We start from the raw sequence: 24,120 nt of genomic DNA, 5'->3' as shown, positions 1-24,120 counted from the left end.
ATTGTGTGCATATGAGAATTGTCTCCTGGAGCAGGACTCCTTAAAGACACACGCAAATGGGAGACTCTGATGGGAATGACATTTCTGGGGCTGAACAAAGAGGTCCCCCTGTTTGCCCTCACCTGACAGGGATCATAAGCTTCGGAGGTGTTTTGAAGATAGTGATGGATTGATACCTGTCTTCTTTGGAGCCATAGAGATGTTTGAAAACAAGTGGAGGAGGTAGTTGCACAACATTTTGAATGTACTACTTGTTCACCTTGAAACAATTAATTTTAGATAAGACTCTCGCCTCAATTTTTAAAAAAGCGCTCCACTTTGGAGGTGTATGTTAGTGGTAAGAGCGCCTGCCTAGCATATGTGAGGCCGTGGGATCCATTCCCAGCTCCAACATAAAGAAATAAAATACTGTCAAGTATTTTGAGGCACTTAAAGGGAAAACACTGCTTTTCCAGAGTCCCTAGATCGGCTCTGTGAATTTGGGTGATTGGTTGCCTGTTGCCTAGGGATGCTGCACTCCAGCGGGGAGAGCTGACTGCGCTGTCCTCGAGTGGCGCTCCCATCCCCCACCCGAAGAAGGGAAATGTTCTGCTTTGGGCCCAGCTTGAGTTGCAAAGGGGCTAGAGAGGTAGCGTGGAAGTCCTCTGAAGAGTCCCTCTGCACGCCCAGCCTGATCCTGGGACTCCAGTTACACATCTGTGTAATTCTGGGAGTGCTGTCTTTATGTTTCATAAGCTGTCCACTGGTCCATACCAACATTTGTTCAGGTGGGGGACGTCCTGGGACTCTCCTGTGGACCCAGCACAGTGCTGGCTAAAGGGTATTAAAATGGGTAGAACACAGTTCGCAAGCTTTTAGGTGGGAAGATGATAGGAAGGGAGAAACCTATGAGTTGGGCTGGGGGTGCAGGGGAGGCATGCCCGGGCAAGCCCATCTTGTCGCAGTCAGGACACTGGGGGAGGGAGGGGTGGATATTGAATGATGGGTCCTGAGTCAGAAGCTAGCAGATAAAGCTGTCCCTTCACATGGGGGGAAGAGGTCACCCCAGTTCCCCAGGATCCCCCCCCCCATTCTAGGTTCAAACGTTCTCTTAGCAGTGATAGGTCTTGTCCCCGGTCATATCAAGTAGGTGTCCAGTCCAGGCCTCTGTCAGGCCCTCCTTGTAGAGGAGTCTGTTTATCCATCCTCTCCTAGTCTGAAAAACATCACCAGGCTAGGTTCCTAGTTCTTTTCTTCATCACTTTCTAAAAAATGAGACTTATGATTGGTATTATGGTTCAATGCAAGAGCACTTTTCCAACATGTGCCCTGGGTTCAACCCCTGGAGTAAAACAAAAACCAAATGCTGAACAAAATCCCCAATAAAAACCAAGGGTGGATTTCTTGGGGCTGTTGAGATGGCTGGGTGGGCAAAAATGCTTGTTGCCAAGCCGGCAAACTGGAACACACAGAGTGGAGGAAGAAGAGAACCGATTCCCATATGACCTCCATACACAGGCTCGCATGCGCGCGCTCTCTCTCTCTCTCTCTCTCTCACACACACACACACACACACACACACACACACACACTCACATCATTAATAAATACGTGTAAAAAGACATGTACTTTTATTATTTTAGAATATGTTTATAAATTATCAGATTTCCTTGGAGCTGGAGTTACGGGTAGTTGTGAGCCACCCAACATGGGTACTGGGGACAGAACTGGGGTCCTCTGTAAGCCAGTTAAGTACTCTTCACAGCTGAGTTATCGCTCCAGCCCAAATTCTTTATTATTATTAGTGTTGTTGTTGTTTTTCAAGACAGGGTTGCTCTGTAGCTTTGGAACCTATTCTGGACTAGCTATGTAGACCAGGACCAGGCTGGCCTCGAACTCAGAGATCCACCTGCCTCTGCCTTCTGTGCTGGGATTACAGGCGTGTGCCACCACTGCCCGGCTACTATTTCTTTTTAAGACAAGGATTTTATGGGGCTGTGGTGGTACACACCTTTAATTTAACCTCAGCACCCTAGAAGCAAAGGCAGGTGGATTTCTGTGAGTTCAAGTCCAGTCCAGTTTACAGAGCTAGTTCCAGGACAGCCAAGGCTACACAAAGAAACTCTGTCTTGAAAAACAAAACAAAACAAAAAAGACAAGCTCTTGAATTCTCTGTGTAACCTAGTATGAGCTTGAATTTCTGATACTCTGGCTTCTACCTCCTGAGGTACATCACACACCTGACTTGTGTGGGTTTTTTCCTTGTGGGGATGGAACCCAGGGCTTCCCGTGTGTGTGTTCAGCTGCCACTCTATCAACCAATATCCCAGCCCCTGGATAGAGTGCTTTTGGGAAAAACAACAACAAAAACCCACAGAATTATCCAGTGCCTCTGAATACAACCCTTTCCCATTTGAGGGAAGCTCTTTCAGGAACAGAAAGATTCACTGATGGAGGCTGGATGTGGCTTAGTCACAAAACACTGGGTTCAATCTGCCCCCCAGTGTTGCTCAGACCAGGCTTCATGTGCATGCCTGAAATCCCGGCACTTGGGGAAACCCAAGGGGTCAAGTTCTAGGCCAGCCTGGGGTACATGAGACCCTGCTTCAAAAAATAATCACCAAAGGCGGGGGGGGGGGGGGGGGGGGGGAGGCTTACATAGCCCTTGATGGTTTTCTGTTGGATGAATGATTGAATTCTAATAAACCCCTTCCCAAACTGGCCAGGGATTCTTTTGTTTATTAATATTCACTTCAAAGGAAAACTGTTTTTCCTGGGCCAATGCGTCATATTTTTCTGAAGTATTTTTTTTTCCTACAAAAAAAAAAAAAATGTAAAAAGAGGAGAGGGAAGAGTGGGGAGGGGAGGCTGGAGATGCAGCCTAGAGCCAGGGCTGTGCCTAGCATGCCTGAAGCACCGGATTCATCCCCAGCACAGACAAAAAAACAAAATGGTGAAGAAAAAAGCGTCCATAGTCTATCTCCAATGGGCTCAGCCTCGTAGGAGGAATGGGTGCCCTGCTGGTCAATTGATTTCTTTCTCCTTTCTTCCTGGCAGCGGGAAGATTCACTCACACAGGCCCTCAACTCTCTCCCACTCCGTGAAAGACACCACACGATGATGTCACCTTCTCCTGCAGAAGCATTTCATCTCACCGCCCCATCCGATGTCTCCTCGCAAGCGGCAGATCTAAATGTCAGGAAAGAAAGCCATCGGTTAGGCCTGGGAGTCCTAGGGGCAAACACAGTACTTTTTCCTGCAGCTGTCTTTCAAACTGTGACTCCTAATCTGAGTATATCCCACCCCCTGGGGGGGGTGTCCATAAATGTGTTCTAAAGCAGGGGTTCTCCCACCTGGAAAATGAGAGTGAGTGTGGGAGACTCTGGATTCCCTTCCTTTTGCAGTTATAAGACCCGGCTGTTCTAAAAGTCAGTCTTTTTTAATTTTTAAAATATCGGCGGTAAGGCGCTATGGGACGTGGTTCATGCCTTTAATTCCAGCACTTGGGAGGCAAAGGCAGATCAATCTCTGTGACTTCAAGGCCAGCCTGGTCAATATAGTGAGTTCCAGGCTGGCCAGCTGTGAGACTGTCAAAAGATAAAACTGGGGAGTGGGAGGTGGGGCTGGAAAGAACTGTGGCCTGACTTCCCGGGCAAGTGTCATGTGTCACAAACAAACCTGCCCTGCAGCGATCTGATACTCGCCAGTCTGATCTGGTTTGGTTCCTGCCCTCCGGGCCAAAGTGTCTGATGTAAGTTTGGTTTTTCTTCCATCAGGGTCCAGGTGTTCTACTCTGAAAAAAATTAAAAAAAAAAAAAAAAAGTCTAGTCGGTCTGAATCTCCTCCCGCCCTGAGCAATCACTATTAGCCCTCAGGCATCACTGCCAGGCCAGATTTCCTGTTGCCTCTCCTGAATGATGAAACCCCAGATGGCTGTTGCACTCGGGCTTTCCCGAAGATCTGCGTCCTGGGTTCCATTGAACTGAGTCTTTTTTTTTTTTTTTTTTAACATTAAGCGCGAGAGGGATTCTAGGACCCGGCGGACGCCAGGGGCTCTGCCGCAGCGGGCTAGGGAGGCACAGGCCCCGCAGTGGTCTGTCCCTAAGGCCTGCGGGTGGGTCAGTGTGTCGGTTTGACGGGAGTCCTTGTCCCCTGGCCGTGGATCAGGCGCTATGAATCCGAGTCCGTGAACTCTAACCCCCACCCAGACCCTCTGCTTGGGGGACAACCTCGCACGGGGTGGGGGGGGATGGGGAGCACTGATGTCCTCATGAGCACATCCCCGGGGGGCTGTGCAGGAACAGGAAGACTGATGGGGTACGTGGAGGCCGCCAGGCCCTGAGCTGCCCTGTCTTTGGACCTATCACCAAAATGTACACCGCGTTGTTGATGCTCGCGGGACAGCGGGGTGACGTCTGTCGCCGCGCCACGGTCCCACGGGCATCCACTTGTGTGCCCGGTACTGCCCTTGGCCCTCGGGCTCCTAGACAGTGGGGGTACCTGTCTCCCCTTGTTCATCGCCGCTCCGGGTCCCCTAACTCTTCGTCCCAGGGCAGCCAAGGGCTGTCCCCTCCCCCCAGCAACGCGACCCTATAATAAACAAGCCTTTCCTTGATCCTCCCCTGCCGCGAGCGCCCTCAGGGACCTTGGCAGCTGCTGAAAGCCGCCTCCATTCCCTTCCAGAAAGGGGGTGTGGCCGCGGCTAAGGGGGTGGGGGGAGGTTCGGCCGGGAGCGTTCCGGGGCTCCGCGGGGGCGGGGCCAGGCCGCTGTCACCAGGCAGGAGAGAACGTTGCGAACGTGCGCCCGGAGCCCATTGGCTGAGGTGGGCCACACTCCCGGGTCCCGATTGGGCGGCGCCCCGGAGGGGGCGTGGCCTCTCCGCGAGAGCCCTTATAGGCTGCTGCGCGCTGGTGCTAGGGGATCGCAGCGGGCAGGGGGAGGTGCGAGAGGGTTCGAAGGGACAGGCCCGGGCAGTGATCGGGGAGGTTGGCACCAGTTCGTTCACCCTTCGAGAGGCAGGGCAGGGCGCGTTTGTCCACAGCCCTCACTGACCGCGCTAGCAGGTGAGTGTCCCTCCCGGGTGTGCACACCTCGTCGCGGGGGCGACCTCGGCTGTGGCGGCCCCAGCGCCCTGGGTCCTGTGCAACGCCGACACTGACGCGGGGTCCTTGTCCCTCTTGTCTTTTCAGAGTCTTCTGCGCTCCCTCACCCGAAGCTCAGCAGCCAGCGTCCTGGTGTCTGACCTCGCCATGCCTAGCCTTTGGGATCGTTTCTCCTCGTCCTCGTCCTCCTCCTCCTCCTCCTCTTCGTCCTCGTCCGGAACTCCTGCCGCTGATCGGCCGCCGCGCTCCGCCTGGGGGTCTGCGGCCCGAGAAGAGGGCCTTGACCGCTGCGCGAGCCTGGAGAGCTCGGACTGTGAGTCCCTGGACAGCAGCAGCAACAGTGGCTTCGGGCCGGAGGAAGGTGAGCAGCGAGCGGGTGCGGTACACGACTCCAGGGGCCCGGGAGGTGGGAACGAACCGAGCTGTACCCCCGATCAAAGCCACCCTGGCTTCCCATCCATCCCCCCACGAGAACCAGATTACTCCGGGGTTAGAAGGCACGAGTGTGGGGCGGAGAAACTGAGGCACGGAGTGGGAAGGAACGCTGTTTTCTTAGCAAAACTACACCTCCCTCCCCGCCCCCCCGCCCCCCGCGCCGGTGGAAGCCGCTCTAAAACCGTTCCCTGTGTTCTCTCTTCCAGACTCCTCATACCTGGATGGGGTGTCTCTGCCCGACTTTGAGCTCCTCAGCGACCCCGAGGATGAGCATCTGTGTGCCAACCTGATGCAGCTGCTGCAGGAGAGCCTGTCCCAGGCGCGATTGGGCTCGCGGCGCCCTGCACGCCTGCTGATGCCAGGCCAGCTGGTGAGCCAGGTGGGCAAGGAACTCCTGCGCCTGGCTTACAGCGAGCCGTGCGGCCTGCGGGGGGCACTGCTGGACGTCTGTGTGGAGCAAGGCAAGAGCTGCCACAGCGTGGCTCAGCTGGCCCTCGACCCCAGCCTAGTGCCCACCTTCCAGTTGACCCTGGTGCTGCGCCTGGACTCTCGCCTCTGGCCCAAGATTCAGGGGCTGTTGAGTTCTGCCAACTCTTCCTTGGTCCCTGGCTACAGCCAGTCGCTGACGCTCAGCACCGGCTTCAGAGTCATCAAGAAGAAGCTTTACAGCTCCGAGCAGCTGCTCATTGAAGAGTGTTGAGCTTCGTCCTGGGGGGCCCGCACTGCCCCCATAGCGGAGACAGGAAACTTGTGGTGAGGACTTCAGGCAAGGACTGATGCCCGCGTTAGAAAACGGAGAAGAGCCACCTGATGAGGGGCGCGGGGCCAAGGTGGGAGAAGGAAGTGTGAAGGAAGGTCGCTAGGTTGTGTGCAGGTGGCTCCTTGTTGTTGGGGCACATGCCCCTTAGTACTGTAGCATGAAACAAAGGCTTAGGGGCCGCACAGGCGTCTGGCTGGATGTGTATGTAGCATGTACCTTTTTTTTTTTTAATTGTTATTATTATTACTGACAGTTACAACAACAGTAGTAAGACAGAGCCGGGAGGGCAGCTGGTCTGCACTGGCCTCTGCCGGGGGTGTGTGCTGAGGGAGGGGGGGAGGTCTCGGAGATACGGAGGAGATAGTTCGCGTATCTCACCGGTCTGTTCAGATCGAGTGTTTGTCGTTGGTTTTTTATCTTTTGTTGGGGGGGGGGGGAGGGGAGCTTCACTACTGACCTGTTGGAGGCAGCTATCTTACAGACGCATGAATGTAAGAGTAGGAAAGGGTGGGTGTTAGGATCATCCGGGATCTTTGACACTTGAAAAAATAACACCCGGGAGCTTCTTCGTCCAGCCTGTCCCCTGCCACGGACTGGAGGATGGAACTGTGAGGGGATGGGGGGGGGGGGTGGGGGCTGGAACCCCTCCCCCAGAGGAATGCCGCCTGGGTCTTCCATCTAGAACTGTTTACATGAAGATACTCACGGTTCATGAATACACTTGATGTTCAAGTATTAAGACCTATGCAATATTTTTACTTTTCTAATAAACATGTTTGTTAAAACACTTGAGTCTCATCAGTGCCATGAATGAAGTATTAGAGGGCTGGGTGGGTGTGGGTGGTGCTGGTGAAGACAAGTTCCATCAGATTCTAGGGGCCCCTTGTGAGGTCCCTGACCCCTTCCTGGACGACCTGGCAACCTGGTAACAGGTATGTGGACTACCCGGTGAGGGCCGAGAACCCGGGGTCCCTCAGCTCTGCTGGCTGGAGCTGCTAGTGGAGTGTGCTGGAATGTACCTGAAAGTGCAGGGTGAGTCAGGCCTCCCTGGAAGACAGAGTCTCCATCAGGAGGGTTACCTGGCTCTCCCGATGAGAAGCCGGTCACAGCCTGCTGAGCCTCAGGCCCTTACCTACGCGGCAAGTCTAGGTTGATCTGGTGCACAGTATACGACTATCTAGGGGTAGAAAAAGGTTGAGAGAAGTTAGTTAAGGACAGACAGTTCAGCTCAAAGCTCTCACTAGACAAGAAACCTAAGCTCAGGGGATGTGGCTTGGGCAGGAGCAGAGTCTCCCAACACTACAATGACAGAGGGGTGACCGGGGTGACCCCTGATTTTCTTACCAGAGAAAGGGCCCAATCAGACAATGGGCTGGATTGGAGTTCCTTATCAGAAATGCTGGACTGCAGCCAGGGAGGCCAAGGCCTTTCCCACCTCTCCTGACTCCAGGGTCCACCCACTCCAACTGCTTTTGGAGAACTATTGCTTCCTTTGTTCCTCTTCCCTCAGACAGGCTTTGTGGGCCCAAGACTGGAAAGTGGTTCTTTACTTAGCAACCTTTTGGAGGGCTTAGTTAAAACAGATCTCTCAGGTTGGCCATGGAGCTCAGTGTGGAGTACTTGCCTAGCTTGTAAAAGGCCCTAGATTTGATCTCTACCTCTCCCACAAACCACAAAGGAAAACCAGATCTCTCCAGTGAGTTGAAGGAAGAGACTAAAAAAAAAAAAAAAATCTGTGTTTTCCTCTGGGATTCCATCCAGGGCCTGACCTTTGGGGTAGCCAAGGAGAACCACATCTCTTTCATAGAGCCTGCAGGGCTTATTTTCCGAAATGAATGAACCTGGTTAGAAGCCATTTGTGACAGTCAGTGTACACCTGGAATCCCAGCACTTAGGGAAGCAAAGGCAAGAGGATTGCCTTGAATCCAAGGCTGATCTGATCTACATAGTGAGTTTGAGGCTAGCCTGGGCTATATGGTGAGAACTAGACTTGCCTGGACTACGTAATGAGTTTGAGACCAGCTAAAGCAACATAGATTCTACTGAAATAAAGCAAAGGGAAGAGAGAGAGAGAATGGTACACAGCTTCAGGAAAGTCATTACCTATCTTACTGGGAGGGGTGGGTAGGGCAGGGGTTCTCTGGAATATCTTACACATGAAGAATGGCCATCTGCTTGGGCAAAGGCTGACCCATGCTCAGCCTGAGGGTACAGCCCAGCACTCCCTCTTAGGGGACAGGCACTGTTCAAGAAACAGACTGGGCCATGACTTGCTCTTCTGTGTTCCTGGTCCCCAAGCAGGAGCAAGGAAAACTATGGCCAGCCCCTGCCCTGCCTTGGTATCTCCAGGCCTGAGTGGGATGGTTCAGTAGGCCCTTCCTTTCTGAAGCTGGTCCAATGGAGGCAAGAGGAAGGACTGGTTCTTTAGAACCAATGCGACCAAGATGCCTTATTCTAAACCTTGGCTAAGCCCCCAGGCTCTGATCTTCCTAGTGGCCTTTGCTAGGGATGTGGCCCCTCTGCCTTTCCTTTAAAGCCCAGAGAAAAGTACAGCCCTTTCAAGGTTCTCCTCTGCCTCCCCCACCTCCATCTTTCACAATGACCATGTTGAAATCTTGGCAGTCCTAGATGTCATTTATCAGCTTGTTCTGTATCCCTCCGGCCCTGATGGGGGTTCTTAGGTTCCTCTGGTGTATAGTGTCAGAGTCAGCTACCCACTCTCCTTAAGCCTGAGGAACACTATATCCTCCCAGCCTCAGCCTTGTGAGGAGAAAGAGGAGAAACATAGGTTGTTCAGTATGCCTACTACCTAGTGTAGGGAAACTCTACAGACTTTTGGGCAGGTGATTGACCCAGGGCCTTACAGTGTTAGACAACTGCTCTACTAGCTGAGCCTAATTCCAGCCCCTTAAAGGCTTGAGGTCTTGGAGGAAGTCTTGTCCTTTGTGGCCAGGGCCACATGATTTAGAATTGATGAGATCTGGGTTCAGACTCTGACTCAGTCATTTTGTAGCAGATAACCTAGAACAAGTCACTAGATCTTTGCGATTTGTAAAGTGGTGATGCTCTTGGGAAACGACTCTAAAGAGGATGTCACTGGGGTCCACCATGGGCAGAGGAAAAGCCGGTCCTGGGTTTGAGCAGTGGGGGGGGGGGGGGGGCTAGCTGTAGAACAAGTATCCTTTCACAGGGACTCCTTGGCTCTCTTTGCTCTTGTCTTCTTCCGACATCTTTCCAAATGTCAAGGTTTCAAAACAGTCTTAAATAATACTGTGTTTGAAGCTGGGTGGTAGTGGCCCAGGCCTTTAATGGGAGGCAGAGGTGAGCCATCCTGGTCTACAGAGTGAATTCCAGGACAGCCAGGGCTACACAGAGAAACCCTGTCTTGAGAAACTAAAAGTATAATTAATAATAATTAGGAATGGTGATAATGTGTTGGCTTTTGTGGTCTTTTGGTGTTGGGTATCTTATTTACTTGTTTATTCCTGTGATAAGACACCATGACCAAGGCAAGTTAGAAAACATTTAATTTGAGACTCACAGTTGCTGTGGGATGTCTTTCTGCATGCTGTGAATATGTGTTGTTCCCCTTGGTTAATAAATAAAGCTGCATTGGCCTATGGCAGGGCAGGATAAAGCCAGGAGGGAAAACCCAAGGGAGACAGAGAGGGAAGAAAGGAAGAGTGGGGTAGACACCTTGAGCCACTGCCAGGGGAAGCAAGATTCGAGAGAACAGGTAACGCCACGAAGCCACGTGGCAATGCACAGATTAATAGAAATGGGTTGACTTGAGTTGTAAGAGCCAGCGAGCAAGAAGTGAGTTCTAGGCCTGCCGGGGCTACACAGTGAGACCCTGTTTTAAAATAACAATATCAGCAACAAAAGGGCAGCTATTAAGAAGGCTGAGGCAGGAGTATCGCTTGAGCCCAGGGGATTGAGGTCAGCCTGGGCAGCACATGTTTCAAAACAATTCCTCCGACAAGAGGTGTGTTAAGGACACAGTCTACAGTGAGCAGGGGGGACAGGTCCCGTGGAGAACAGAGATTGGGAACTGGGCATTCTGCCAACTGTGGGGTGACGAAGCAAGCTGAGGCTGCAGAGGCTAGATCACTCATATTTACCAGCCCCTTTATAGTCAAATTAAATCATCAGCCCTCCAAGGCCGTGGCTGCAACTGTTATCTCTGCCTTACAGGTGAGGAAAACCAAGCAACACAAGAGCCTGGACCCTGCAGAGGAATGACCTGCCGTTTGTATGATTTCATCACTGTCCTCTGTTTCATCATCTCTGACCGCGGAGGATGGATGGCATCTCAAAGTGACTCTGAAACAGGGCTGGACTACTGGCTGCTCCTTTTCCCCCACCTCCCTTCAGTCACCTTCCCTGGATCCCAGTGACCTGTGAGGTGGAGAGGAAGAGCCATGGCCACCTCACAGGTCACTGGGCAAATGCTTGACTGATTTCTGGGGGGGGAAGGGGGGAGAGTCCAAGTCGGAAAAGAGTTCCCAAAGAAGAAATTTCCATGACCCTTCTTCCCCCAAAGAAGGGATTTTCCACTCTGCCTCGGCAGACTTGCCTCTCAGAGTCCCCAGAGCCTGGCTATGGCAAGCCTTAGGTCTTTTTGAATAGCTTAGTCCCCAGCACTGGAGGGGGTGGAGGAAAGAGGGGGGGTGATTGTTGCAGAGGCAGGACTGACCTAGAAAGAAAACAGAACAGAGGGAAGGGTGGGCGTCTTGGATGATGTAGAGCAAAAAATTCACTCTTCTAGAAGAATCCCAGCCAGAGATCAACAGGGTTAGCAAGCATCAGGGGAGAATTCCTCGAGGAGGGCAGAAGAAAAGGAGGGGAGAGAACAGGAGGCGGCGGGAAGTATGGATGAGATGGGGGGGGGGGATGACAGCATGGAGCTCTGTTTGACAAGGTTTCCGTGAATGTGGGGACCTGGCAGTGGCCAGCAGTACTGGATGCAAAGAAGATTATGATGAAGTGGACGGTGGGCTGTGGAGGACTCGCAGCCAGGACAGGGGCTGACTCTGTAGCCTCTACACCAGCTCTGCCTGCACACTTCTCCCTCAGAGCTGCACCTGGCTGGCTCCTGAACCATCAGGTGGAGCTCTGTCCCCAGGGGAGCATCCCCCCCACCCTCTCTCCACCCCTGCCATCCCAGCTAAAGCCACTATGTTTTTGTTTCTTGCCACCTGACTTAGCCTGGGTCTTTTTTTAGCAATGGCTGGCCTTCCCACTGGAGAGTGGGAGTATCCTGAGAATGGAGACATTATTAAGCTTGTTCTCCGCCAAATCCCCAGGGGCCCCCTCCCTGGGCAGGCTGGAGAGATGCTGCTGACATCCACTGAACCGCACTTTAGAGTGTCCTGGTAAAATCACGACTATAATCATTTTTGTCCTGAGCTCTTACTGCATGCCGGGTGCCAGGACGGACACTCTACAGACATCTCACTTGTTCCTCTGAGCAGCCCCACTAGGGAGGACCACCTGTCCTTTCAATATTCTCCCAGAGGCTGGCGACAGAACTCAAGGGCACACAGAGCCAGGATCCAAGCCTAATTGCTCACTGTTTAGGCAAGTGCCGTCCAGTGGAAATATAATGCCAGCCGTCTATGTAATTAAACGTCTTTCCAGTGGCCACATTAATGTGTAGAGTCAAGTGAAATCAGTTTGTTCGCTTGATACAGCGTCTCACTCTGTCGCCCAAATTTATGACAATCCTCCTTCCTCTGCCTCCAAGGTGCTGCAATTAGAGGTATGAGCCACCAATACCTGCCTCGGGTAAAATTAACTTTAATGGTGTGGAATATTTGTTGAACTATGCAAAGATGTGTTGAATTTGTTTAACTATGTAAGGATGTGTTGTATTTGCATTTGTTTAACTATGTAAAGATGTGTTGCATTTGTTTTTAACTATGTAAAAAGATGTGTTGCATTTGTTTAACTATGTAAAGATGTGTTGTTGTTTTAATCTTGCCTGCCTAAGGCACCTGATTTGGTTTAGTAAAAAGCTAATTTTGAGAGAGGAGGTATAGGTGGAATTTCTGGGCAGGAAGAGTAAGTAGAAGGAATTTAGGTTCAGGAAGAAAGAAAAAAGACTACAGGAACACTGGGGTGGGGGTACAGCCAGCAAGCCACTGGGAAAGCAGGAACGCAGGACATACAGAAAGAAAAACAGGTAAAAAGCCCCAAGGCAAAACATAGATGAATAAAAACAGGTTAAGTTAAAAGAGCTAGTGAGACAAGCCTAGGCTAAGGCTGAGCAGTCATAATTAATAATGAGTCTCCATGTCTTTATTTGGGAGTAGGCTGGCAGCCCCCCCCCCAAATCTAACTACACTTTAATAATATATTTTACTTAATATGACATATAAACTAGTATCATGTCACCATGGGTCAATAAAAAAAAAAGTATTAAAGAAGCCAGGCTGTGGAAATGTATGCCTTTAATCCCAGCACTTAGGAAGCAGAGGCAGATAGATCTCTGTGAGTTCAAGGCCAGCCTGGTGTACAGAGTGAGTTCCAGGACAGCCAAGGCTACACAGAGAAACCCTGTCTCAAAAAACCAGAAAAAAATAAAAAACAAAACAAAAAATGGTTTAAAAAAATAGATTCAAATGGTCCCTCCCCTCACTATAAGCATGCACCTCACCTGGGAAGCACACTAGAGCTGACCCTGGGATTGGGGAAACAGGTGAGCAGACCCTGAGGACATGAGAACAGTAGATCTGATCGGCCCCTGCCTCCCCTCCTCCTCCACCCCGTCTGCTATATGGTGGCATGGGTGAAGGAAAGATGCCCTCCTCCCTCCACCCTTTGCTACCTGTGGCAGGAGAGAGAGAGGTAAAGAGTGAGAAAACTAGCCTTGCCCCACACCAGCTCCAGCACACAGGAGATCAGGCCCTGCACCCTAAGGGGACCTTGTTGTTAGGATCTCAGGTAAGCTAGCCCTGAGGGTGTGAGAGCAGGAGAGCTGACCACCCCCCTTCACATTCCCCTACAGCAATTGGAAGAGAGGGCCTTGCACCTTGCCTGGGCTGAACAGTAGAGCTGACCCTGGCAATATGAGTGACGGGGACCCAGATCTGAGGGTCTGAGAACAGAACTGGCCCAGCTCCTTACTGGGTGAGCTAGCTGAGGCAATGCTGGAGAGCTCATCTGGGCAATGAACTATGAGGGAACTCTAGAAAGCTGACCAACCCAGGCCCAGAACCACGGCTATGAATTGGCCCACCCCAACATCCACCCTGTAGCTGGAGAGTTTCTCTCCAGCTCCCGCCAAGCTCTGGCAGTCCGGCAGCCCACTTATAAAATAAACACACAGACTCTTATATTATTTAAACTGTTTGGCCTAATGGCTCAGGCTTCTAGCTATCTAGTTCTTATATCTTAAATTAACCCATTTCTATGAATCTACACCTTGCCACATGGCTCATGGCTTACCAGTATCTTACATATTGGTACTCATGGTGGTGACTGGCAGTGTCTCCTGACTCAGCCTTCCTGTTCCTAGAATTCTCTTCTCTGCTTGTCCCTCCTAGCCCATACTTCCTGCCTGGCTACTGGCCAATCAGCATTTTATTTATACAGAGCGATATCCAGGATAACAGGAGAACTGGCCCAGCTCCTTGCTGTAGGCTGCACGGGGTGAGCTAGCTGAGGCAGTGCTGGAGAGCTCACATGGGTAGTGAACTTTGAGGGAACTCTAGAGAGTTGACCAACCCAGGCCCAGAACCAGGGCTATGAACTGGCCCACCCCAACATCCACCCCATCTATGAACTGTTGGAGCCTGTGAAGGGGATAAACCTACAGATCCAAAACAGCAGGATCCATGACAACTACATGATGTGTGGGAGGAGCCGCAGTGAGAACCCATTGCCAGTGGTGTGGCCGAAACCAGATCAAAGGCAATGAATGCTTGCATGTGAAGACAAATGGACTAAAGAGTAAACTGGGTGTCTCAACGGGCCACACTTCAGCTTCCACAAGATTCTTTTCTTGGGCTGGAGAGATGGCTCGTGGGTTAAGAGAATTGACTGCTCTTCCAGAGGTCCTGAGTTCAAGTCCCAGCACCCACATGGTGGCTCACAACCATCCGTAATGAGATCTGGTGCCCTCTTCTAGCCTTCAGGCAGAACACTGCATATATAATAAATATATATATATATATATATATATATATATATATATATATATATATATATATATATATATATATATTTTTTGAGCTGAGGATCGAACCCAGAGCCTTGTGCTTGCTAGGCAAGCACTCTACCACTGAGCTAAATCCCCAACCCTAGATAAAATATTTCTAAAAATTCTTTTCCTTTTCTTTCTTGTTGTTGTTTGTTTGTTTGTTTGTTTTAAACTTGGTTTTGTTTTGGGGGAGTATACAAGGGCAGAGGGTCGAAGCAAGGGGACAGGGAGATAATTGGGACTGGTATGCATGATGTAAAATCCACAAGGAATCCATAAAAGTAAAAGAAAATAGATTCAAGAGCTGGGCATGGTGGCATACACCTGTCATCCTAGCACTCAGGAGGTAGAGACAAGAGGAACGTGAGTTTGAGGCCAGCCTGGGCTATATGAGACTTTGTCTCAAACAAACAAAAACAGAAAAATGAGGGGTTTGGAGAGGTGGCTCAGCAGTTAAGAGCATTTGCTGCTCTTCCAGAGTTCAGATCCTAGCACCCACATTGGGGGTTTCATAACCATAACCACTGGTAACTAGCACCAAGGGATCCAATGCCCTCTTCTGGCCTCCAAGGGCACTGCACTCACATGGCAGACACACAGACATACATGTACACATAAATAAAAGTAAGTCAAAAACGGAAGGAAGGAGAAAAAAAGTTAAGTATGCCGGAATGGGTCTAAATATAATAAACATTTTCCAACAATCAAATTGTACGTCACTTTTTTGTTTGTTCATTTTTTGAGGACTCTGGTGATGTAGCCCTGGTTGGCTTGGAACTCATGAGGCAGACCAAAGAAATTGCACCAACCCTTTCACCTCAACCTCCTGAGTCCTGAGACTGAAGGCATGTGCCGCTATGCCTGGCTGCATAGCATTTTTACAACTTACATGTAAATTAATTTAAACTAAAGTCAATGTAAAATTCAGAGTCTCAGCTGACTCTCCTATCAAGTGCAACTGTGGGTGTGTGTGGCCAGCATAGAACTGTATAGTCTTACCCAGAGAAGGGGCTGATGAGTGGGAGATAGAGGCTGGCATGCAGGAAGAGGGAAGGAATCCTGGTGTGTGTGGGGGGGTGTGTGTGGGGGGGTGTATGTGTGGGTGTGTGTCTGTCTGTGTCTGTGTCTGTCTGTGTGTCTGTGTGTGTGTCTATGTGTGTCTGTGTCTGTCTGTGTGTATGTGTCTATCTGTCTGTGTGTGTGTGTGTCTGTGTGTGTGTGTGTCTGTGTGTGTGTGTCTGTGTGTGTCTGTGTGTGTGTGTGTGTGTGTGTGTGTGTGTGTGTGTGTGTGTGTGTGTGTGTGTGTGTGGTGGGGATCCTGACAGAACAGGGACCAGTTGTGGAAGGAGGGGTTTTTGAAGAGACAGACAGAATCCCACAATCCCATGGCACAGCACAGGTCTGGTTCTCATCAGGGGAAGCCTGCTGGCCTCCCCCACAACTTAAGGTCCTGCCTACGAAGGAAATGACAATCCTCTTGTGTAGAACAGAGAGTGGCTGCTCTGAGATGTGGGTCCCATCCGAGGCCAGCCCAAAGCAAAGGAGCAGGGGTACAGACAGGCTGGACCTAAATGGGCTTGGGCTCTGTGGGCAGGGAGTCCTCCCTCTCCACTTCCTGACCCAGGAGGTTAGGTGTGCAGTACTTACTAAATAGTTTCAAAGTTAGGTCCCTGGGTTCCAGTTCCACCTCTGCCAACTTCTTGCCGTATGTCCTTGCAGAAGCCAAGTTTGAGTGGTGGGTCCAACTCAGTAGTGGGGACTTGCTTTTCGTGCATGAGATCTTAGGTTGGATTTTCAGCACTTAAAAAAAAAAACCATGGGTTGGGGATTTAGCTCAATGGTAGAGCGCTTGCCTACCAAGCACAAGGCCCTGGGTTCGATCCTCAGCTCAAAAAAGAAAAAAAAAATCATTTCTTTGAGGTCAGTTTTGTCCTATGGAAAGTGAAGAAAAAGAAGGGTGTGTCATGAAGTCTGTGGAATGATGGGTGGGGACCTGCTGTCCTCCCCAGGTCAGGCCCCTTTTCTACTAGAAATGGGGAGTGGCAGGATCATTACTGAGCTGTCAGAGTGAATTCATCCGAGTAGCTAGGGGTTCCCTTCCAGGTCTCCACCATTTCCCCTGCCTGACATAGAGCCGGTTCAACAGAGGAAGTCATGATGGGGGCCTGCCACTCCCCCAGATGCCAGAGCAGGAAATAAAGTGACTAAAGCTGAATCAAGAGCTGTGAGGTCACTCTGGTCCCTGGGGTTACTCAGAGTGACACTGGGACACGCCTGGCAGGAGTCATGGGTGAACTGGGCTCCAGGAAAGTGGGTGGGGCTGGAAACCACCTAGGACAAGGAAACCCCAGACGGGTTGGCATCCCTGACTGAGAGCATCAGGCAGGGACAGTCACCTGGGTAGATGGAGCAGTTTGGAAGGTCAGCAGCTCTGGTTTCTCCTTTGAATCAGCAGTACTCTAAAGCCAGGTACACTGAGCTCAGAGGCCCAGGCTTCCTCATTTCTATTCCGTACCCAGCCCTTTGCTACACTGGGTCCTCCACTGTGGGAGCCAAGGCAACCCCCTGCCCGGCTGCTGGCTCTAAGTCATTCTGCTGGGACTATGTTCCTAGTGTAGGACAGAGCTCCCATGTTCACTGCCCTAGGTCCTAGACTCAGCTCATGGCATACAAGGCTGGCTCGGTCGATGCTGTGTGGGATGGCGGACTTCTCAGGACCTGGATGAGTCAGTCCCAGCTACTCATTGGCTGAGGCAGGATGATTACTTGAGTCTAGAAGTTTGAGAGTCGCAAAGACAACAAAGCAAGACTCCATCTCAAAAATAAAATAAAATAAGGCACAGGGGCAGAAGGATCCTGGGTTTGAGGTTAGCTTGGATCTCACAGACAGACCTGATCTCAAAGCGTGTGGAGAGTGTTTTGGTGGGGATGTCTCAGTGGGTATTACCTGAGCTTGGTCCCTGGAACCAAAGGAGAGAACCAGCTTCCCAAAAGTTGGCCTCAGCCATGGCACAGGAGGTGTGAGACGCCCCCCACACTAATAATTAATACAATTTAATAAAAAAAAAATCAAAATTGGACTTGGTGGGTGTTGGCTCCTGCCTGTAAATACAGCATCTGAGAGGTGAAAGCAGGAAGATCAGAAGTTCAAGGTCACCCTCACCTTCATAGTGAATTCAACACCAGTTTGGGATACATGAGACCTCACCTCAGATAGAAGGAAATAATAATAAAAATATCTAGTTAGGCACCCCCTCCTCATGGGTGTATGTGGTATGCATGCATGCATATATATGTGTGTGGGTGCACATGTGTGTGGAGGTCCAAAGTGGATGTCAGGTATTTTCACTGGTCACTTTCCACTTTATAGAGACAGTCTCTCCATGAACCCAGAGCTCACCAGCTCCAGCTAGTTTAGCTAGCTGGCTTGCCCCAGACTAGCTAGATCCTCGGTTTTTGCCTACTGAGTGCTGGGTGGCCACACACCCGCCCAGTTTTTGTGGGTTCGAGGGATCTGAACTCTGATCCTCATGCTTTATCATGGAGCCATGCCACCAGCTCCTGAGTGGGTCCCCGGTGCATTTCTAACCTTTGGCTGCAGGCAAGCTCTCAAGAGAGCCTTGTCTCTGCTTCTGCAGCGAAGATCTGGGAAGAACTTCACAAGGAAGCAGGGTGGGTAGGCATTTAACTGACCCGAGGAAGTTTCCCACGAGCTTCAGGTACAGCTAGGGGACAGGTCGACTCACAGAATAGGAAACTGAGGCCCAACAAAGTCATTCTGAGACATCCTAGGAGACTTTCCAAGCCTTCTCAGTCTGCACGACTATCTGTTGCCTGAGGAGCTTCCATGCACAGGTCCTGAAGTTGTCGGGCCTGTCTTTGTCCCTGCCCTCAGGATGACCTTCCCCACCCGCTTCCCTGCCTGGTTCCTGGTGGGGAAGAGAGCTGAGAGGCTGCAAGCGTGGCTGCCTCTTGTAACTGGGACTTGAGTCAAGGAGCTAGAGGCAGTGTGTGTGTGTGTGTGTGTGTGTGTGTGTGTGTGTGTGTGTGTCTGTGTCTGTGTCTGTGTCTGTGTCTGTGTGTGTGTGTGTTTATGTGACCGTGCAGCACTTGTGTCTCTGTGTATGCACACACATCAGTCCGAAAGGACCTACTGGGCTCTCCCTGCATCTCTGGCTAGAGGTCATCCAGCTCGGTGACGAGAGGCTCAGCTCTGAAGTGAGGTTAGAGTTAGCCTTGGGTTGACCTTGGGTCAGTCTCTCCCAGACTCCTAAGGAAGAAATGAAAGGCTTTAACTGCTGTAGGCCATTAAAACATGCAACACAGCTCCCACCCTACACACTCAAGAATAGAAACAGGGCCTGGGGTGGCGTTGGGGGTGGAATCCAGAGCCTTACATAGTCTAGACAATTGCTCTACCACTGAGCTGTACTCCCAGCTTGTTTGTTTAGAGACTGTCAGCTCTTTTTTTTTTGGGGGGGGGGCTGTTGTTATTTGTTCTGGTCTTCCTGGGTTTTACTTTTGTGGGTTCCCAATGGCTTAATTAATGAGTGGAAGGAAGGAGAGAGAAGGTCAGAAGATGAGACAAAAGGAAGGAAAGGTCAAAGTTTGTTCCCAGGAGCTCCCAGTTTCCGCTCCACCATGCTGTCCCTGCCTCCAGGACCCACTGAGCCGACTCTAGGCTCTGGCTAGGCTGAGATGGGAATGCTGGAGTGGAATCCTGAAGCTGTCACTCACAGACATCTGAATGTAGCTACCTCCACATTCCCCTCTGTACAATGGGGTGGTCAAGCAGTCACCTGCATGAGCGGAAGGGGCTGCCGGTGTCCCTATTTACATCGGTACACTAAACACTAATCAGTGCTGTGTTAGTCGTACACTAAACAGTGACAAACTGTGTAGGGTCTGGAACCAGACTTCCTGCCCTCTTGTCTCTGCTCTGTGGCTTGGAGACTTTTGGCAAGCCCCCTAATCTCCTCAGGCCTCAGTTTCCTGCTCTGTAAGACAAGGAAAAAGAAAGCATCTGTCTCAGGAGTTGTGAGAATTAAATGAAATGATACATGAGGAACTTTTGAGGGCTAGTGACAGCGAGCACACACACACTCACTCTCATTGGGGGGATTTGAATAAATTCAGGACACATATCTAAACAATAAATGGTTTAATCCCAGCTCTCGGGAGGCAGAGGCAGGTGGATCTCTGAGTTCAAGGCTAGCCTGGTCTGCAAAACAAGCTCCAGGACAGCCAGGGCTACATGAAGAAACCCTGTCTCAAAAAAAAACAAACAAAAAAAACCCAAACCAAAACAATAAATGGTGTTTGTGATAACAGAGCTTGCTCTTGCAGATTCTGTAATCTGTTTCACACTAATGTCAAAGAATGATGTTCACTATTCTAGTTCGGCATGTAGGCAACTAAGGCAGGGAATCACTTTAGGTTCAAGACCAGCCTAGGCTACATAGTTTGTTTAGAGGCCGGCCTGGACTATATAGCAAGAATAAATCTGCTATATTATCTTAGGGACTATTTAATCTTACCTGCCTAATGACAGGGTTTTCAGAAATACAGGCAGACATGGATATATATATTTCTTAAGGGACCTGGAAAATCCCAGTAGCAGGCTGCTGTAGAAATTCCACTTGCTGCAGAGAGCAGTCTGAGACACTGAATATTCACCCTTCTGCTTGAAAGCTAGGAAGCAGCTGGCTCCCAGGATAGTTCTAACGGTAACCAACTATGGGAGAGCCTTCCAAGGCCTGTAGGCAATAGTTTTAGGCTCAGCTCCGGAAGGCTTTGATGCTCTCCAGGCAAGAAGAGGAGGCTCAATGGAGGTGTGGACTGTAGTGGGATCAGAGAGAAGAGCTGGGGACTGGAGGTAGGGATGACTAGCTTGACTTGGTGCCAGGCCAGCCCCCATTAAGAACAAGTTGAACTAGGGTATGGTGCTGAAGCTAGCCCAGCACACCACCGGGACTCCAGCTCGCCAAATGAGTCTGTTTGGGAGTTAAGAGCAAGCCTGGCTGCATTTTTGTGTTTCTCCCAGCTGAGAAGGTTCCAGAGTTCTCTGCTGTGCTGAGTCAGCTGAGTCAGTCTTTTTGACATTTACATCCCATCTTGCCACGCGATCCAGCCCGTGACCTGTCTTAACTTCTCTGAACCGCAGCCTCCAAGTCTGCAAAATGGGCAGGGAGTGTCCAGGGTCTTTTTTTTTTTTCTTTTTTAATCTTTAAAAAAATATTTCCTGGAGAAAGGAAAGGATGTTTGGGACTGTGAAAAAGGTTGATCAGAACCCAGCACTAAACCTTCCATCCTGACACATGCTGGGGCCTCCCTGTTTAGCAAGGAGAACTGTCTCCAGGAAGTGAAGCCCAAAGACCTCTGGGTAGAAGCTTCTTCTCTGGCTCTGGTGGGGTCCAGCTGAGCATCCTGCCTGACCATCAAACATTATAGGCCACTCCAAGAAACCTGTGAGTATAGTTGGGCAGAGGTGGCACATTAATCCCAGAACTCTGGAGGCAGAAGCAGGTGGCCCTCTGTGAGTTCAAGGCCAGCCTTGGTTACAGAGCTAGTTCCATAACAGCCAGGGCGGTTACACAGAGGAACCCTGTCTTGAAAATAAAAATAAAAATCAACAAAATAAAATTATTTCATGTACTGTTACATTGTGTGTGTTGTGATGATAATGTGGATGATATCAATGATTGAGACAGGGTCTGTTATTTGTTTTTGTTCTTTCAAGAAGGGTTTCACCAGGCGGTGGTGGTACATGCCTTTAATCCCAGCACTCGGGAAGCAGAGGCAGGAGGATCTCTGTGAGTTCGAGGCCAGCCTGGGCTACTGAGTGAGATCCAGGAAAGGTGCAAAGCTACATACACAGAGAACCCCTGTCTCGAAAATAACCAAAAAAAAAAAAAAAAAAAAAAAAAAAAAGACAGTGTTTCTCCATGTAACAGCCCTAGTTGTCCTGGAACTGGCTATGTAGACGAGGCTGGCCTTGAGCTCGGAGATCTGCTTGCCTCTGCCTCCCAAGTGCTGGTATTAAAGGTGTGTGCCACCACCACCTGGCAAGAGCGTCTTATGTAGCCCTAGCTGACTGCAAACTCTATGTAGCTGAGGATGTCCTTGAGCTCCTGTGCTGAGGTTACAGGCATGCATTACTGTGAGAGACCATTTTCAGGTTTCCTAGTGGCTTTACCCAGCAGGTCTGCATAGAGAGGATGATTGGACCACGGGCCTGAGTATAGGTGTCTGAGATGGTCGGCACTTGGCTGTGCTGGGAGGAGGTGTTTTGCTCCAACCCTTGACATTCCTATAAATACCCTGGGGCAGAGACAGTTGGGGCCCATTTGGAAAAGGTTCCAGGCCCTTCTGACACTATCTTGTATTTTCTATCTTTTTATCTCCTCTCTCTACTTCTAATATTTCCTGCTGCTTCTACTCAAGAGTACTCTGGGGAAATGTGGGGGTGGTTGGTAGCCCCTCCACTTATTACCACAACTAGTTTTACGTAGTGCTGGGGTTTGAATCAGGGCACTGGATTCAAATTCATGCATGCGAGGCAAGCACACTCTACCAACTGAACTACATCCCCGGCTGATTTAATTAATTGACCAACTTATTTAGTTACAGTGCTGGGGATGGGGATCCAGGGTCTTGAATGTTCTAGGCAAGCACTCCACCAACAAGCTATCCCTCTGGCCCTCAGGATTAATCTTCACACTCCTCACCTTTTTTCCTTTGATTTGTGAGACTTGCTCTGTATCCCTAACTGTCCTGAAACTTGCTGTGTAGATCAGGCTGGACTTGAACTTGTGGCAATCTCCCTTCCTCTGCCTCCCAAGTGCTGGGACTACAGACATGAACCACACATGCCCCACAAGTAATCAAATTCATTTTACAGGTGAGGAAAGCGAGGTCCTGTCCAATGTCGAGTCCAGGGTTCACCCCAAGCGGAGGTGTATGGTTTAACCTCTCCCCTGGGGCACATGTGTGAGCTCAAGGATGTAGGGAAGTTACGCTCTCCCTTCTCGAAAGAACGGCTTTATCTTTTCCATCTGTCTGACAAAGGAACTTTGCCCAGAAAGCTGGCGTGCCCTTTTTGATCTTTCACATAGCCAAGGCTGGGTCACCAGTTCCTGTCGGTTAACCCCCTAGAGAGAGTCTGACGCAGTTTGACTAAAGGAAACCACCAGTCTTGGCACGAACCATCCTTCCGGTCAGGCCGCCTGTGGTCAGGGTGGGGTGGGGTCAATGCTGGGAATGGCATTGCTTGCCTCCCCCCAGATACCCACCAACTACCGCCTGGACACAGGGCTCATCTTGAGCCTCAGTGTCTTCATGTATAATGTGGGTGAAGGGAGCGCCCCTCCGCTGCCGGATCGTGTTGCGGGGAGTTAAAAACATTCTTAGGATGTTCAGCCCGAGGATTAACACGAGGTGACAGGTGTTGACGCCTCCTTCGCCCCTGGGTGACACAGAGAGAAAAGCAGGCTGTAAAAGGTCACACAAGAGGCGAGGGCATAAAGATTCGAACCAGTCACCGGGGTTAGTGAGACCCTCACCACATTCCTTTACACTCTTCCTCCTCGCCTAACCCGTGGCTCTCCAACCTTGGGGCTGCTCAGCCTCATTTACCCATTTCGGTTGCTGGGAAGAAACCCAGACTCCTACCCATTCCCTGCACCCCGCTCAGCATGGGGAATATCCCGCGAGATGCCACCCCCGAGCTCCAGGACCCCACTGAAAGCCGCATTATAGTTAGCTCGCAGGAGCAGACCCGCACCCAGCTGGGTCTTACGTAGTCTGTTTTTTGATTGGTTCCTCCCAATGGCAGAGACGGGGGTGTCAACTTCAGTGACCAATGAGAAAGCTCTCAGGGAGATGTGGTTGCTACAGCAACAGAGAGCTGAATCTGGTTTCCCTCACTGGGCATAGAGCCTGCTCTTCCCAGGACCCACCACACAGTGGTCACATGCTCTACCGTACGATGGATGGGGAAATGGAAGTTGGGGGATTACTAAAACGCAAGCCCTTGAGAAATGCCAACCGCGGATGAGCCTCCATGCCTAAGGCTGATCAGAGCAGGCTGCCTGGAGGAGGCACTCAGCTTTCCAGGTCTTCCTCCTGGAACAACTGAGGAAGATGTTGTACTCCTGGCACCCAGGACCTGCATGGACAGGGTTTTCTGCCCTGATGACCTTGGAGCTCGGTGGTCCCGGCATCCTCAGCGGAGCCGTCTAAAAACAAGATAAATAAAGATGCTTGCTGTCAAACCTGACAAACTGAGTTCCATTTCGGGAAGAGCAGACTCCCACAAGTTGTCCTCTGACCTCCATAAGCATGCTTGGCAGCCTGCTTCCCGCAATTAATAAACAGTACAAAAAATTATTTTATTTATTTATTTTAAATTCAGAGAATGAACCAGGGCTGGAGCTGCTTGACAATTCTTTCTGGGTGTAGTGGTTCACATTTTTAATCCCAGCACCCGGGAGGTAGAAGTAGGTGGATGTTTGTGAGTTCAAGGCCAGCCTGGTCTGCATAGTGAGCTCCAGAGCAGCCAGGACTACACAGAGAGACCCTGTTAAAAATGGGGATGGGGTGGGGGTGGAGGACACTTGTTCTTTCAGGGACTCTGGTTTGG

The 24,120-nt window shown here is 50.5% G+C and overlaps 1 protein-coding gene and 1 long non-coding RNA gene across 2 annotated transcripts; one reads left to right on the top strand and one right to left on the bottom strand.

The window, feature by feature from the left end:
- Positions 1-2,590: 2,590 nt before the first annotated feature.
- LOC118570083 lies at positions 2,591-4,651 on the bottom strand. The gene is made up of 3 exons (XR_004943119.1): positions 4,480-4,651; positions 3,658-3,772; positions 2,591-3,168 (listed from the first exon to the last, which is right to left on the bottom strand). It is a non-coding gene; the product is annotated as an uncharacterized LOC118570083 (long non-coding RNA).
- Positions 4,652-4,908: 257 nt separating this feature from the next.
- Ddit4 (DNA damage inducible transcript 4) lies at positions 4,909-7,069 on the top strand. Its single transcript, XM_036168458.1, has 3 exons — positions 4,909-5,043; positions 5,170-5,443; positions 5,724-7,069. The coding sequence occupies exons 2-3, from the start codon at positions 5,230-5,232 to the stop codon at positions 6,215-6,217; spliced, it is 708 nt and encodes a 235-aa protein (XP_036024351.1). The 5' UTR covers positions 4,909-5,043; positions 5,170-5,229; the 3' UTR covers positions 6,218-7,069.
- Positions 7,070-24,120: the final 17,051 nt, after the last annotated feature.

This window comes from Onychomys torridus, chromosome 18, assembly GCF_903995425.1.
Source record: "Onychomys torridus chromosome 18, mOncTor1.1, whole genome shotgun sequence".
Classification (NCBI taxonomy): domain Eukaryota; kingdom Metazoa; phylum Chordata; class Mammalia; order Rodentia; family Cricetidae; genus Onychomys; species Onychomys torridus.
Note: the sequence above shows the minus strand (reverse complement) of the source record. Positions and strands in the feature narration are given on the sequence as shown.

Coding starts and splice junctions, on each gene's coding strand:
- Ddit4 (XM_036168458.1), top strand. CDS start 5,230: ATGCCTAGCCTTTGGGATCGTTTCTCCTCGTCCTCGTCCTCCTCCTCC. Junction 5,444..5,723: donor TGGCTTCGGGCCGGAGGAAG/GTGAGCAGCGAG, acceptor TCTCTCTTCCAG/ACTCCTCATACCTGGATGGG.